At 54.8% G+C, this 12418-nt stretch overlaps 1 protein-coding gene across 1 annotated transcript in view; it reads left to right on the top strand.

Annotated features, from left to right (window-relative positions):
* The window catches only part of LOC121275098 (mitochondrial carnitine/acylcarnitine carrier protein-like), a 42520-nt gene that overhangs the window by 18387 nt on the left and 11715 nt on the right, over positions 1 to 12418 (top strand). The window contains exon 2 of the mRNA XM_041182509.1: positions 11636 to 11728. Within this exon, the coding sequence (XP_041038443.1) occupies positions 11636 to 11728 (93 nt within the window). The remainder of the gene's footprint in view (positions 1 to 11635; positions 11729 to 12418) is intronic.

Below are 12418 nucleotides of genomic sequence, written 5' to 3'. Positions count from 1 at the left end.
AACCCTCCCTATCTCTTTAACCTCCTCCAGCCCCTACAACACTCCTTATCTCTGTAACCTCCTTTAGCCCCGACAACCCTCCTTATCTCTGTAACCTCCTCGAGCCCCTACAACCCTCCCCATCTCTGCAAACTCCTCCAGCCCCTATAACTCTCCCTAAATCTGTAACCTCCTCCAGCCCCTACAACCATCCCTATCTCTGTAGCCTCCTCCAGCCCCTACAACTCTCACAATCTCTGTAACCTCCTCCAGCCCCTACACCCCTCCCTATCTCTGTAACCTCCTCCAGCCCCTACAACACTCCTTATCTCTGTAACCTCCTTTAGCCCCGACAACCCTCCTTATCTCTGTAACCTCCTACAGCCCCTAGAAACCTAAGTATCTCTGTAACCTCCTCCAGCCCCTACACCCCTCCATATCTCTGTAACCACCGCCAGCCTCTACACCCCTCCCTATCTCTGTAAACTACTCCACCCCTACACCCCTCCCTATCTCTGTAACCTCCTCTAGCCCCTACAACACTCCTTATCTCTGTAACCTCCTTTAGCCCCGACAACCCTCCTTATCTCTGTAACCTCCTACAGCCCCTAGAAACCTAAGTATCTCTGTAACCTCCTCCAGCCCCTACACCCCTCCATATCTCTGTAACCACCGCCAGCCTCTACACCCCTCTCTATCTCTGTAAACTACTCCACCCCTACACCCTTCCTTATCTCTGTAACTTCCTCCAGCCACTACACCCCTACTTATCTCTGTAACCTCCTCCAGCCCCTACAACCCTCCTTATCCCTGTAACCTCCTCCAGCCCTTAGAAAAATAAGTATCTCTGTAACCTCCTCCAGCCCCTACAACCCTAATTATATCTGCAACCTCCTCCAGCCCCTCCACACCTCCCTATTTTTGTAACCTCCTCCAGCTCCTACAACCCTCCCTATCTCTGTAACCTCCTCCAGCCCCTACACCCCTCCCTATCTCTGTAACCCCCTCTAGCCCCTACACCCCTCCCAATCTCTGTAACCTCCTCCACCCCTACACGCCTCCCTACCTCTGTAACCTCCTCCAGCCCATGCACCCCTCCTTATCTCTGTAACCTCCTCCAGCCCCACAACCATACCTCTGTAACCTCGTCCAGCCCCTACAACCCTCCTATCTCTGTAACCTCCTCTAGCCCCTAAACCCTCCCTATCTCTGTAACCTCCTCCAGCCCTATAACCCTCCCCATCTCTGTAACTCCTCCAGCTCCTACAACTCTCCCTATCTCTGTAACCTCCCGCAGTCGCTAAACCCCTCCCTATCTCTGTAACCTCCTCCAGCCCCTACAACCAGCCCTATCTCTGTAACCTCCTTCAGCCCCTACAACTCTCTCTATCTCTGTAAATTCCTCCATTCCCTACAACTCTCCCTATCTCTGTACCCTCCTCCAGCCCCTAGACCACTCCCTATCTCTGTAACCGCTTCCTGCCCCTACAACCCTCCATTTCTCTGTAACATCCTCCAGCCCTACAACCCTCCTGATCTCTGTAACCTCCTCCAGCCCCTACAACCCTAACTATGTCTGTAACCTCCTCCAGCCCCTACAACCCCCCTATCTCTGTAACCTCCTCCAGCCCCTACACCCCTCCCTATCTCTGTAACCTCCTCCAGCCCCTACAACCCTCCCTATGTCTGTAACCTCCTCCAGCCCCTACGACCCTCCCTATCTCTGTAACCTCCTCCACCCCCTACACCACTCCATGTCTCTGTATCCTCCTCCAGCCCCTACAACCCTCCCTCTCTCTGTAACCTCCTCCAGCCCTGACACCCCTCCCTATCTCTGTAAACTCCTCCAGCCACTAAAATCCTCCTTATCTCTGTAACTTCCTCCAGCCCCTACAACCCTAACTATCTCTGTAAACTTCTCCAGCCCCTACACCCCTCCCTATCTCTGTAACCTCCCGCAGTCGCTAAACCCCTCCATTTCTCTGTAACTTCCTCCAGCCCCTACAACCCTCCTGATCTCTGTAACCTCCTCCAGCCCCTACAACCCTAACTATGTCTGTAACCTCCTCCAGCCCCTACAACCCTAACTATCTCTGTAACCTCCTCCAGCCCCTACACCCCTCCCTATCTCTGTAACCTCCTCCAGCCCCTACACCCCTCCCTATCTCCTGTACTTCCTCTAGCCCCTACACCCCTCCCTATCTCTGTAACCTCCTCCACCCCTGCACCCCTCCCTATCTCTGAAACCCTCCTCCAGCCCTAAACCCCTCCTGATTCTGTAACCTCCTCCAGCCCCTACATTCCTCCGTATCTCTGTAATCTCCTCCCAACCCTTATAACCTTCCCTATCTCTGTAACCTCCTCCGGCCCCTACAATCCTCCATATCTCTGTAACCTCCTCCAGCCCCTACAAACTCTCCCTATCTCTGTAACCTCCTCCAGCCCGTACACCACTCCTATCTCTGTAACCTCCTCCAGCCCGTACTCCGCTCCCTGTCTCTGTAACCTCCTCCAGCCCTACACCCTCCCTATCTCTGTAACCTCCTCCAGCCCCTACACCCCTCCCTATCTCTTTAGCCTCCTCCAGCCCTACAACCCTCCTTATCTCTGTAACCTCCTCCAGCCCGTACAACCCTCCTTATCTCTGTAACCTCCTCCAGTCCCTACAAACGTAACTATCTCTGTAACGCCTCCAGCCCCTACAACCCTAACTATCTCTGTAACCTCCTCCAGCCCCTACAACCCTAACTATCTCTGTAACCTCCTCCATCCCCTACACCCCTTCCTATCTCTGTAACCTCGTCCAGGCCCCTACACACCTCCCTATCTCTGTAACCTCCTCCATCTCCTACAACCCTAACTATCTCTGTAACCTCCTCCAGGCCCCTACAACCCTAACTATCTCTGTAACCTCCTCCAGCCCCTATGCCCCTCCCTATCTCTGTAACCTCCTCCAGCCCCTACAATCCTCCCTATCTCTGTAACCTCGTCCAGCCCCTACACCTCTCCCTATCTCTGTAACCTCCTCCAGGCCCTACAACCCTTCCTATCTCTGTAACCTCCTCCAGCCCCTACACCCCTCCCTATCTCTGTAACCTCCTCCAGTCCCTACAACCCTAACAATCTCTCTAACATCCTCCAGCCCCTACACCCCTCCATATCTCTGTAACTCCTCCCTGCCCCAACACCCCTCCCTATTCTGTAACCTCCTCCACCCCAAACACCCCTCCCTACTCTGTAACCTTGTCCAGCCCCTACACCCCTCCCTATCTCTGTAACTCCTCCAGCACCTACATCCCCTTCCTATCTCTGTAACCTCCCTCCAGCCCCTACAACCCCTCTCTATCTCTGTAACCTCCACCAGCCCCCTACAAACCCCCCCTTATCTCTGCAAACGCCTCAGACCCATGCACCACCCCCTTATCTCTGTAACCTCCTCCAGCCCCTACAACCCTACCCTCTGTAACCTTGTCCCAGCCCCCTACACCCCTCCATATCTCTGGAACCTCCTCCTGCCCAACACCCCTCCCTCATTTCTGTAACCTCCTCCACCCAACACCCCTCCCTACCTCTGTAAACCTTGTCCAGCCCCCTACACCCTCCCTATCTCTGTAACCTCACTCCAGCACATGCACCCCCCCCTTATCTCTGCAACCTCCTCCAGCCCATGCACCCCCCCTTATCTCTTTAACCTCCTCCAGCCCCCAGGACCCTACCTCTGTAACCCTCTCCAGCCCCTACACCCCTCCCGATTTCTGTAACCTCCTCCAGCCCTAATTCCTCCCTATCTCTGTAACCTCCTCCAGCCCCTATAACCCTCCCCTCTCTGTAAAACTCCTCCAGCCCCTACAACTCTCCCTATCTCTGTAACCTCCTCCAGCCCCTAAATCCCTTCCTCTGTAACTTCCTCCAGCTCCAATAACCCTCCCTATCTCTGTAACCTCCTCCAGCCCCTACAACCCTCCCTATCTCTGTACCTCCTCCAGCCCCTACACCGCTTCCTATCTCTGTAACCTCCACCAGCCCCTACAACCCTCACTATCTCTGTAACCTCCTCCAGCCCCTACGACGCTCCCTATCTCTGTAACCTTCTCCAACCCCTACACCCCCGCATCTCTGTATCCACTTTCAGCCCGTACAACACTCCCTATCTGTGTAACCTCTTCCAGCCTCTACAACCCTCCCTATCTCTGTAGCCTCCTCCAGCCCCTACCACCCTCCCTATCTCTGTAACCTCCTCCAGCCCCTACACCCCTCCCTATCTCTGTAACCTCCTCTAGCCCCTACAACCCTCCTTATCTCTGTAACCTCCTACAGCCCCTAGAAATCTAAGTATCTCTGTAACCTCCTCCAGCCCCTACACCCCTCCATATCTCTGTAACCACTGTCAGCCTCTACACCCCTCCCTATCTCTGTAAACTACTCCACCCCTACACCTCTCCTTATCTCTGTAACTTCCTCCAGCCCCTACACCCCTACTTATCTCTGTAATCTCTTCCAGCCCCTACAACCCTCCTTATCCCTGTAACCTCCTCCAGCCCCTACAACCCTCCCTATCTTTGTAACCTCCTCCAGCCCCTACAACCCTCCCCATCTCTGCAAACTCCTCCCAGCCCCTATAACTCTCCCTAAATCTATAAACTCCTCCAGCCCCTACAAACCTTCCTATCTCTGTAACCTCGTCCAGACCCAACAAACCTCCCTATCTCTGTAACCTCATCCAGTCCCTACACCCCTCCTATCTCTCTAACCTCGTCCTGCCCCTACAACTCTCCCTATCTCTGTAACCTCCTCCTGCCCCTACAACCCTCCCTATCTATGTAACCTTGTCCAGCCCCTACAAACCTCCCTATCCCTGTAACCTCCTCCAGTCCATACAACCCTCCCTATCTCTGTAACCTCCTCCAGCCCCTACACCCCCTCCTGATCTCTGTAACCTACTCCAGCCCCTACAACCCTCCCTATCTCTGGTAAACTCCTCCAGCCCCTACAGCCTTCCCTAGCTCTGTAACCTCCTCCAGCCCCTACAACTCTCCCTATCTCTGTAACCTCAGCCAATCCCTACAACCCACACAATCTCTGTAACCTCCTCCACCCCTACACCCCTCCTTATCTCTGTAACCTCCCCCAGCCCCTACAACCCTCCCTATCTCTGAAACCTCCTCCAGTATCTACACCCCCCATATCTCTGTAACCTCCTCCAGCCCCTACAACCCTCCCTATCTCTGTAACCTCCTCGAGTCCCTACAAACCTCCCTATGTCTGTAACCTCCTCCAGTCCCTACACCTCTCCCTATCTCTGTAACCTCCTCCAGCCCCTAAAACCCTCCCTATCTCTGTAACCTCCTCCAGCACCTGCACCCCTCCATATCTCTCTAACCTCGTCCAGCCCCTACAACCCTCCTTATCTCTCTAACCTCCTCCAGCCCCTACACCCCTCCATATCTCTGTAACCACCTCCTGCCCCAACATCCCTCCCTATTTCTGTAACCTCCTCCACCCCTACACCCCTCCCTACCTCTGTAACCTTGTCCAGCCCAAGCACCCCCCCTTATCTCTGTAACCTCCTCCAGCCCCTACAACCCTCCCTAACTCTGTAACCTCCTCCAGCCCCTATAACCCTCCCCAGCTCTGTAAACTCCGCCAGCCCCTACAACTCTCCCTATCTCTGTAACCTCCTCCAGCCCTACACCCCTTCCTATCTCTGTAACCTCCTCCAGCCCCTACACCGCTTCCTATCTCTGTAACCTCCACCAGCCCCTACAACGCTCACTATCTCTGTAACCTCCTCCATCCCCTACACCCCCCCTATCTCTGTATCCACTTCCAGCCCGTACAACTCTCCCTATCTGTGTAACCTCCTCCAGCCCCTACAACCATCCCTATCTCTGTAGCCTCCTCCAGCCCCTACAACCCTCACAATCTCTGTAACCTCCTCCAGCCCCTACACCCCTCCCTATCTCTGTAACCTCCTCCAGCTCCTACAACACTCCTTATCTCTGTAACCTCCTCTAGCCCCTACAAACCTCCTTATCTCTGTAACCTCCTACAGCCCCTAGAAACCTAAGTATCTCTGTAACCTCCTCCAGCCCCCTACACCCCTCCATATCTCTGTAACCACCGCCAGCCTCTACACCCGTCCCTATCTCTGTAAACTACTCCACCCCTACACCCCTCCTTATCTCTGTAACTTCCTCCAGCCCCTACACCCCTACTTATCTCTGTAACCTCCTCCAGCCCCTACAACCCTAAGTATCTAAGTAACCTCCTCCAGCCCCTACACCCCCTCCCTATCTCTGTAACGTCCTCCAGCCGCTATGACCTTCCCTATCTTTGTAACCTCCTCCAGCCCTACAACCCTCCCCATCTCTGCAAACTCCTCCAGCCCCTATAACTCTCCCTAAATCTATAAACTCCTCCAGCCCCTATAACTCTCCCTAAATCTATAAACTCCTCCAGCCCCTACAAACCTTCCTACCTCTGTAACCTCGTCCAGACCCAACAAACCTCCCTATCTCTGTAACCTCATCCAGTCCCTACACCCCTCCCTATCTCTCTAACCTCGTCCTGCCCCTACAACTCTCCCTATCTCTGTAACCTCCTCCTGCCCCTACAACCCTCCCTATCTATGTAACCTTGTCCAGCCCCTACAAACCTCCCTATCCCTGTAACCTCCTCCAGTCCATACAACCCTCCCTATTCCCTATCTCTGTAACCTCCTCCAGCCCCTACACCCCTCCTGATCTCTGTAACCTACTCCAGCCCCTACAACCCTCCCTATCTCTGTAAACTCCTCCAGCCCCCTACAGCCTTCCCTAGCTCTGTAACCTCCTCCAGCCCCTACAACTCTCCCTATCTCTGTAACCTCAGCCAATCCCTACAACCCACACAATCTCTGTAACCTCCTCCACCCCTACACCCCTCCTTATCTCTGTAACCTCCTCCAGCCCCTACAACCCTCCCTATCTCTGAAACCTCCTCCAGTATCTACACCCCCCATATCTCTGTAACCTCCTCCAGCCCCTACAACACTCCCTATCTCTGAAACCTCCTAGAGTCCCTACAAACCTCCCTATCTCTATAACCACCTCCAGCCACTACAACCCTCCCTATCTCTCTAACCTCCTCCAGCCCCTACACCCCTCCTAATGTCTGTAAAATCCTCCAGCCCCTAAAACCCTCCCTATCCCTGTAACCTTCTCCAGCTCCTACAACCCTCCCTATCACTGTAACCTCGTCCAGCCCCTACAACCCTCCTTATCTCTCTAACCTCCTCCAGCCCCTACACCCCTCCATATCTCTGTAACCACCTCCTGCCCCAACATCCCTCCCTATTTCTGTAACCTCCTCCACCCCTACACCCCTCCCTACCTCTGTAACCTCCTCCAGCCCCTATAACCCTCCCCAGCTCTGTAAACTCCGCCAGCCCCTACAACTCTCCCAACTCTGTAACCTCCTCCAGCTCCAATAACCCTCCCTATCTCTGTAACCCTCCCCCAGCTCCTACACGCCTCCCTATCTCTGTAACCCTCCCCCAGCTCCTACAACACTCCTTATCTCTGTAACCTCCTCTAGCCCCTACAAACCTCCTTATCTCTGTAACCTCCTACAGCCCCTAGAAACCTAAGTATCTCTGTAACCTCCTCCAGCCCCTACACCCCTCCATATCTCTGTAACCACCGCCAGCCTCTACACCCGTCCCTATCTCTGTAAACTACTCCACCCCTACACCCCTCCTTATCTCTGTAACTTCCTCCAGCCCCTACACCCCTACTTATCTCTGTCACCTCCTCCAGCCCCTACAACCCTCCTTATCCCTGTAACCTCCTCCAGCCCCTACAACCCTAAGTATCTCTGTAACCTCCTCCAGCCCCTACAACCCTCCCTATCTCTTTAACCTCCTCCAGCCCCTACAACACTCCTTATCTCTGTAACCTCCTTTAGCCCCGACAACCCTCCTTATCTCTGTAACCTCCTCGAGCCCCTACAACCCTCCCCATCTCTGCAAACTCCTCCAGCCCCTATAACTCTCCCTAAATCTGTAACCTCCTCCAGCCCCTACAACCATCCCTATCTCTGTAGCCTCCTCCAGCCCCTACAACTCTCACAATCTCTGTAACCTCCTCCAGCCCCTACACCCCTCCCTATCTCTGTAACCTCCTCCAGCCCCTACAACACTCCTTATCTCTGTAACCTCCTTTAGCCCCGACAACCCTCCTTATCTCTGTAACCTCCTACAGCCCCTAGAAACCTAAGTATCTCTGTAACCTCCTCCAGCCCCTACACCCCTCCATATCTCTGTAACCACCGCCAGCCTCTACACCCCTCCCTATCTCTGTAAACTACTCCACCCCTACACCCCTCCCTATCTCTGTAACCTCCTCTAGCCCCTACAACACTCCTTATCTCTGTAACCTCCTTTAGCCCCGACAACCCTCCTTATCTCTGTAACCTCCTACAGCCCCTAGAAACCTAAGTATCTCTGTAACCTCCTCCAGCCCCTACACCCCTCCATATCTCTGTAACCACCGCCAGCCTCTACACCCCTCTCTATCTCTGTAAACTACTCCACCCCTACACCCTTCCTTATCTCTGTAACTTCCTCCAGCCACTACACCCCTACTTATCTCTGTAACCTCCTCCAGCCCCTACAACCCTCCTTATCCCTGTAACCTCCTCCAGCCCTTAGAAAAATAAGTATCTCTGTAACCTCCTCCAGCCCCTACAACCCTAATTATCTCTGCAACCTCCTCCAGCCCCTCCACACCTCCCTATTTTTGTAACCTCCTCCAGCTCCTACAACCCTCCCTATCTCTGTAACCTCCTCCAGCCCCTACACCCCTCCCTATCTCTGTAACCCCCTCTAGCCCCTACACCCCTCCCAATCTCTGTAACCTCCTCCACCCCTACACGCCTCCCTACCTCTGTAACCTCCTCCAGCCCATGCACCCCTCCTTATCTCTGTAACCTCCTCCAGCCCCCACAACCATACCTCTGTAACCTCGTCCAGCCCCTACAACCCTCCCTATCTCTGTAACCTCCTCTAGCCCCTAAACCCTCCCTATCTCTGTAACCTCCTCCAGCCCCTATAACCCTCCCCATCTCTGTAAACTCCTCCAGCTCCTACAACTCTCCCTATCTCTGTAACCTCCCGCAGTCGCTAAACCCCTCCCTATCTCTGTAACCTCCTCCAGCCCCTACAACCAGCCCTATCTCTGTAACCTCCTTCAGCCCCTACAACTCTCTCTATCTCTGTAAATTCCTCCATTCCCTACAACTCTCCCTATCTCTGTACCCTCCTCCAGCCCCTAGACCACTCCCTATCTCTGTAACCTCTTCCTGCCCCTACAACCCTCCATTTCTCTGTAACATCCTCCAGCCCCTACAACCCTCCTGATCTCTGTAACCTCCTCCAGCCCCTACAACCCTAACTATGTCTGTAACCTCCTCCAGCCCCTACAACCCCCCTATCTCTGTAACCTCCTCCAGCCCCTACACCCCTCCCTATCTCTGTAACCTCCTCCAGCCCCTACAACCCTCCCTATGTCTGTAACCTCCTCCAGCCCCTACGACCCTCCCTATCTCTGTAACCTCCTCCACCCCCTACACCACTCCATGTCTCTGTATCCTCCTCCAGCCCCTACAACCCTCCCTCTCTCTGTAACCTCCTCCAGCCCTGACACCCCTCCCTATCTCTGTAAACTCCTCCAGCCACTAAAATCCTCCTTATCTCTGTAACTTCCTCCAGCCCCTACAACCCTAACTATCTCTGTAAACTTCTCCAGCCCCTACACCCCTCCCTATCTCTGTAACCTCCCGCAGTCGCTAAACCCCTCCATTTCTCTGTAACTTCCTCCAGCCCCTACAACCCTCCTGATCTCTGTAACCTCCTCCAGCCCCTACAACCCTAACTATGTCTGTAACCTCCTCCAGCCCCTACAACCCCCCTATCTCTGTAACCTCCTCCAGCCCCTACACCCCTCCCTATCTCTGTAACCTCCTCCAGCCCCTACACCCCTCCCTATCTCTGTAACTTCCTCTAGCCCCTACACCCCTCCCTATCTCTGTAACCTCCTCCACCCCTGCACCCCTCCCTATCTCTGAAACCTCCTCCAGCCCCTAAACCCCTCCTGATTTCTGTAACCTCCTCCAGCCCCTACATTCCTCCGTATCTCTGTAATCTCCTCCAACCCTTATAACCTTCCCTATCTCTGTAACCTCCTCCGGCCCCTACAATCCTCCATATCTCTGTAACCTCCTCCAGCCCCTACAACTCTCCCTATCTCTGTAACCTCCTCCAGCCCGTACACCACTCCCTATCTCTGTAACCTCCTCCAGCCCGTACTCCGCTCCCTGTCTCTGTAACCTCCTCCAGCCCCTACAACCCTCCCTATCTCTGTAACCTCCTCCAGCCCCTACACCCCTCCCTATCTCTTTAGCCTCCTCCAGCCCCTACAACCCTCCTTATCTCTGTAACCTCCTCCAGCCCGTACAACCCTCCTTATCTCTGTAACCTCCTCCAGTCCCTACAAACGTAACTATCTCTGTAACGCCTCCAGCCCCTACAACCCTAACTATCTCTGTAACCTCCTCCAGCCCCTACAACCCTAACTATCTCTGTAACCTCCTCCATCCCCTACAACCCTTCCTATCTCTGTAACCTCGTCCAGCCCCTACACACCTCCCTATCTCTGTAACCTCCTCCATCTCCTACAACCCTAACTATCTCTGTAACCTCCTCCAGCCCCTACAACCCTAACTATCTCTGTAACCTCCTCCAGCCCCTATGACCCTCCCTATCTCTGTAACCTCCTCCAGCCCCTACAATCCTCCCTATCTCTGTAACCTCGTCCAGCCCCTACAACTCTCCCTATCTCTGTAACCTCCTCCAGGCCCTACAACCCTTCCTATCTCTGTAACCTCCTCCAGCCCCTACACCCCTCCCTATCTCTGTAACCTCCTCCAGTCCCTACAACACTCCCTATCTCTGTATCCTCCTACAGCCCCTACAATACTCCCTATCTCTGTCATCTCCTACAACCCCTACAACCTTCCCTATCTCTGTAACCTCCTACAACCCTCCGAGATCTCAGGACTCCCTCAATTCCGGCTTCTCGAGCATCCCCCGATTCCCATCGCTCCACCATTGGCGTCCGTGCCTTCAGCTGCCTGGGGGGGGGCCCTGAGCTCTGGAATCCCCTCCCTCAACCTCTCCACCTCTATCTGTCTCTCTCCCCCTGTCTCTCTCTCCCCCTGTCTCTCTCTCTCTCTCTCTGTCTCTCTCTCTCTCTCTCTCCTTGTCTCTCTCTCTCTCTCCTTGTCTCTCTCTCTCTCTCCTTGTCTCTCTCTCTCTCTCTCTGTCTCTCTCTCTCTCTCTCTCCTTGTCTCTCTCTCTCTCTCCTTGTCTCTCTCTCTGTCTCTGCCTCTGCCTCTGTCTCTGTCTCTGTCTCTCTGGCCTCCACCTGTCCCTAATATCTCTGCACACAGCTCGGGGTCAGTTTCTGTCTGATTGACGCCTCCCGGGGGAACGTGTTACTTGGTGAAAGGTGCTATCTAAATGCGGTTGTTGTTAGGGTTGAGCTGGTTGTGTGATTCATGCCCAGAGCCTAAGCTAAGTTCTGTTTTCCCCCCCCCCCCCCAACCCCCCAAACACTAGGTCCGGTTACAGACCCAACCCAAGGCCCTTCCAGGCCAGGCCCTCCTCTACCAGGGGGCAATTGATTGCCTGAGGAAGACAGTTGCCAACGAGGTAAGGCTCCAGGCGTCGTCCCCTCACCTCCCCTTCCCTTCCCCTCCCCTCCCCACTCCTCCCCACTCCTCCCCTACCCTCCCCTCCCTGGGACTCCCCTCAGGAGCGTTTCCTGTGGAGCGCGCGCGCCAGGGTTGGTGGGTGTTTTGGATCTGTGTTGGGTGGGGTGGGGGGTTGGGGCGGAGATTCGAGTTGGAAGCCCCTCTGCTCCCCTCCCCCACCTTTCCCCCTCCCCCTCAGCAATCCCCTCCTTCGCACACTCACTACCCTGCCCTCTCGTCCCTCAGCACACTCCTCCCCTCACCTCCACTCGCTGCCCCCCCACGACACTTCCCTCACCCCCTCCTCTCCCCTCCCCCCCCCCAGCCTCCCCTCTCTTGCACCCTCTTCCATCTCCCTCCCCCGCTCATCCCTCCCCTGTCCTCCCTCCCCTCCCCGCCGTATTTGCCTCATTGATACTCGCCTCCCACTCAATCTCCTCCCTCCTCCTGTTCCTGTGTAACAGGCTCGAGAGGGGCTGAATGGCCTCCTCCTGTTCCTGTGTTACAGGCCCGGGAGGGGCTGAATGGCCTCCTCCTGTTCCTGTGTGACAGTCTCGAGAGGGGGACTGAATGGCCTCCTCCTGTTCCTGTGTAACAGGCTCGAGAGGGGCTGAATGGCCTCTCCTGTTCCTGTGTAACAGGCTCGAGA

This window comes from Carcharodon carcharias (genome assembly GCF_017639515.1).
Source record: "Carcharodon carcharias isolate sCarCar2 chromosome X unlocalized genomic scaffold, sCarCar2.pri SUPER_X_unloc_4, whole genome shotgun sequence".
NCBI classification, from domain to species: Eukaryota; Metazoa; Chordata; class Chondrichthyes; order Lamniformes; family Lamnidae; genus Carcharodon; species Carcharodon carcharias.
The sequence above is the reverse complement of the archived record's forward strand: the minus strand, read 5'-3'. Positions and strand labels throughout refer to the sequence as shown.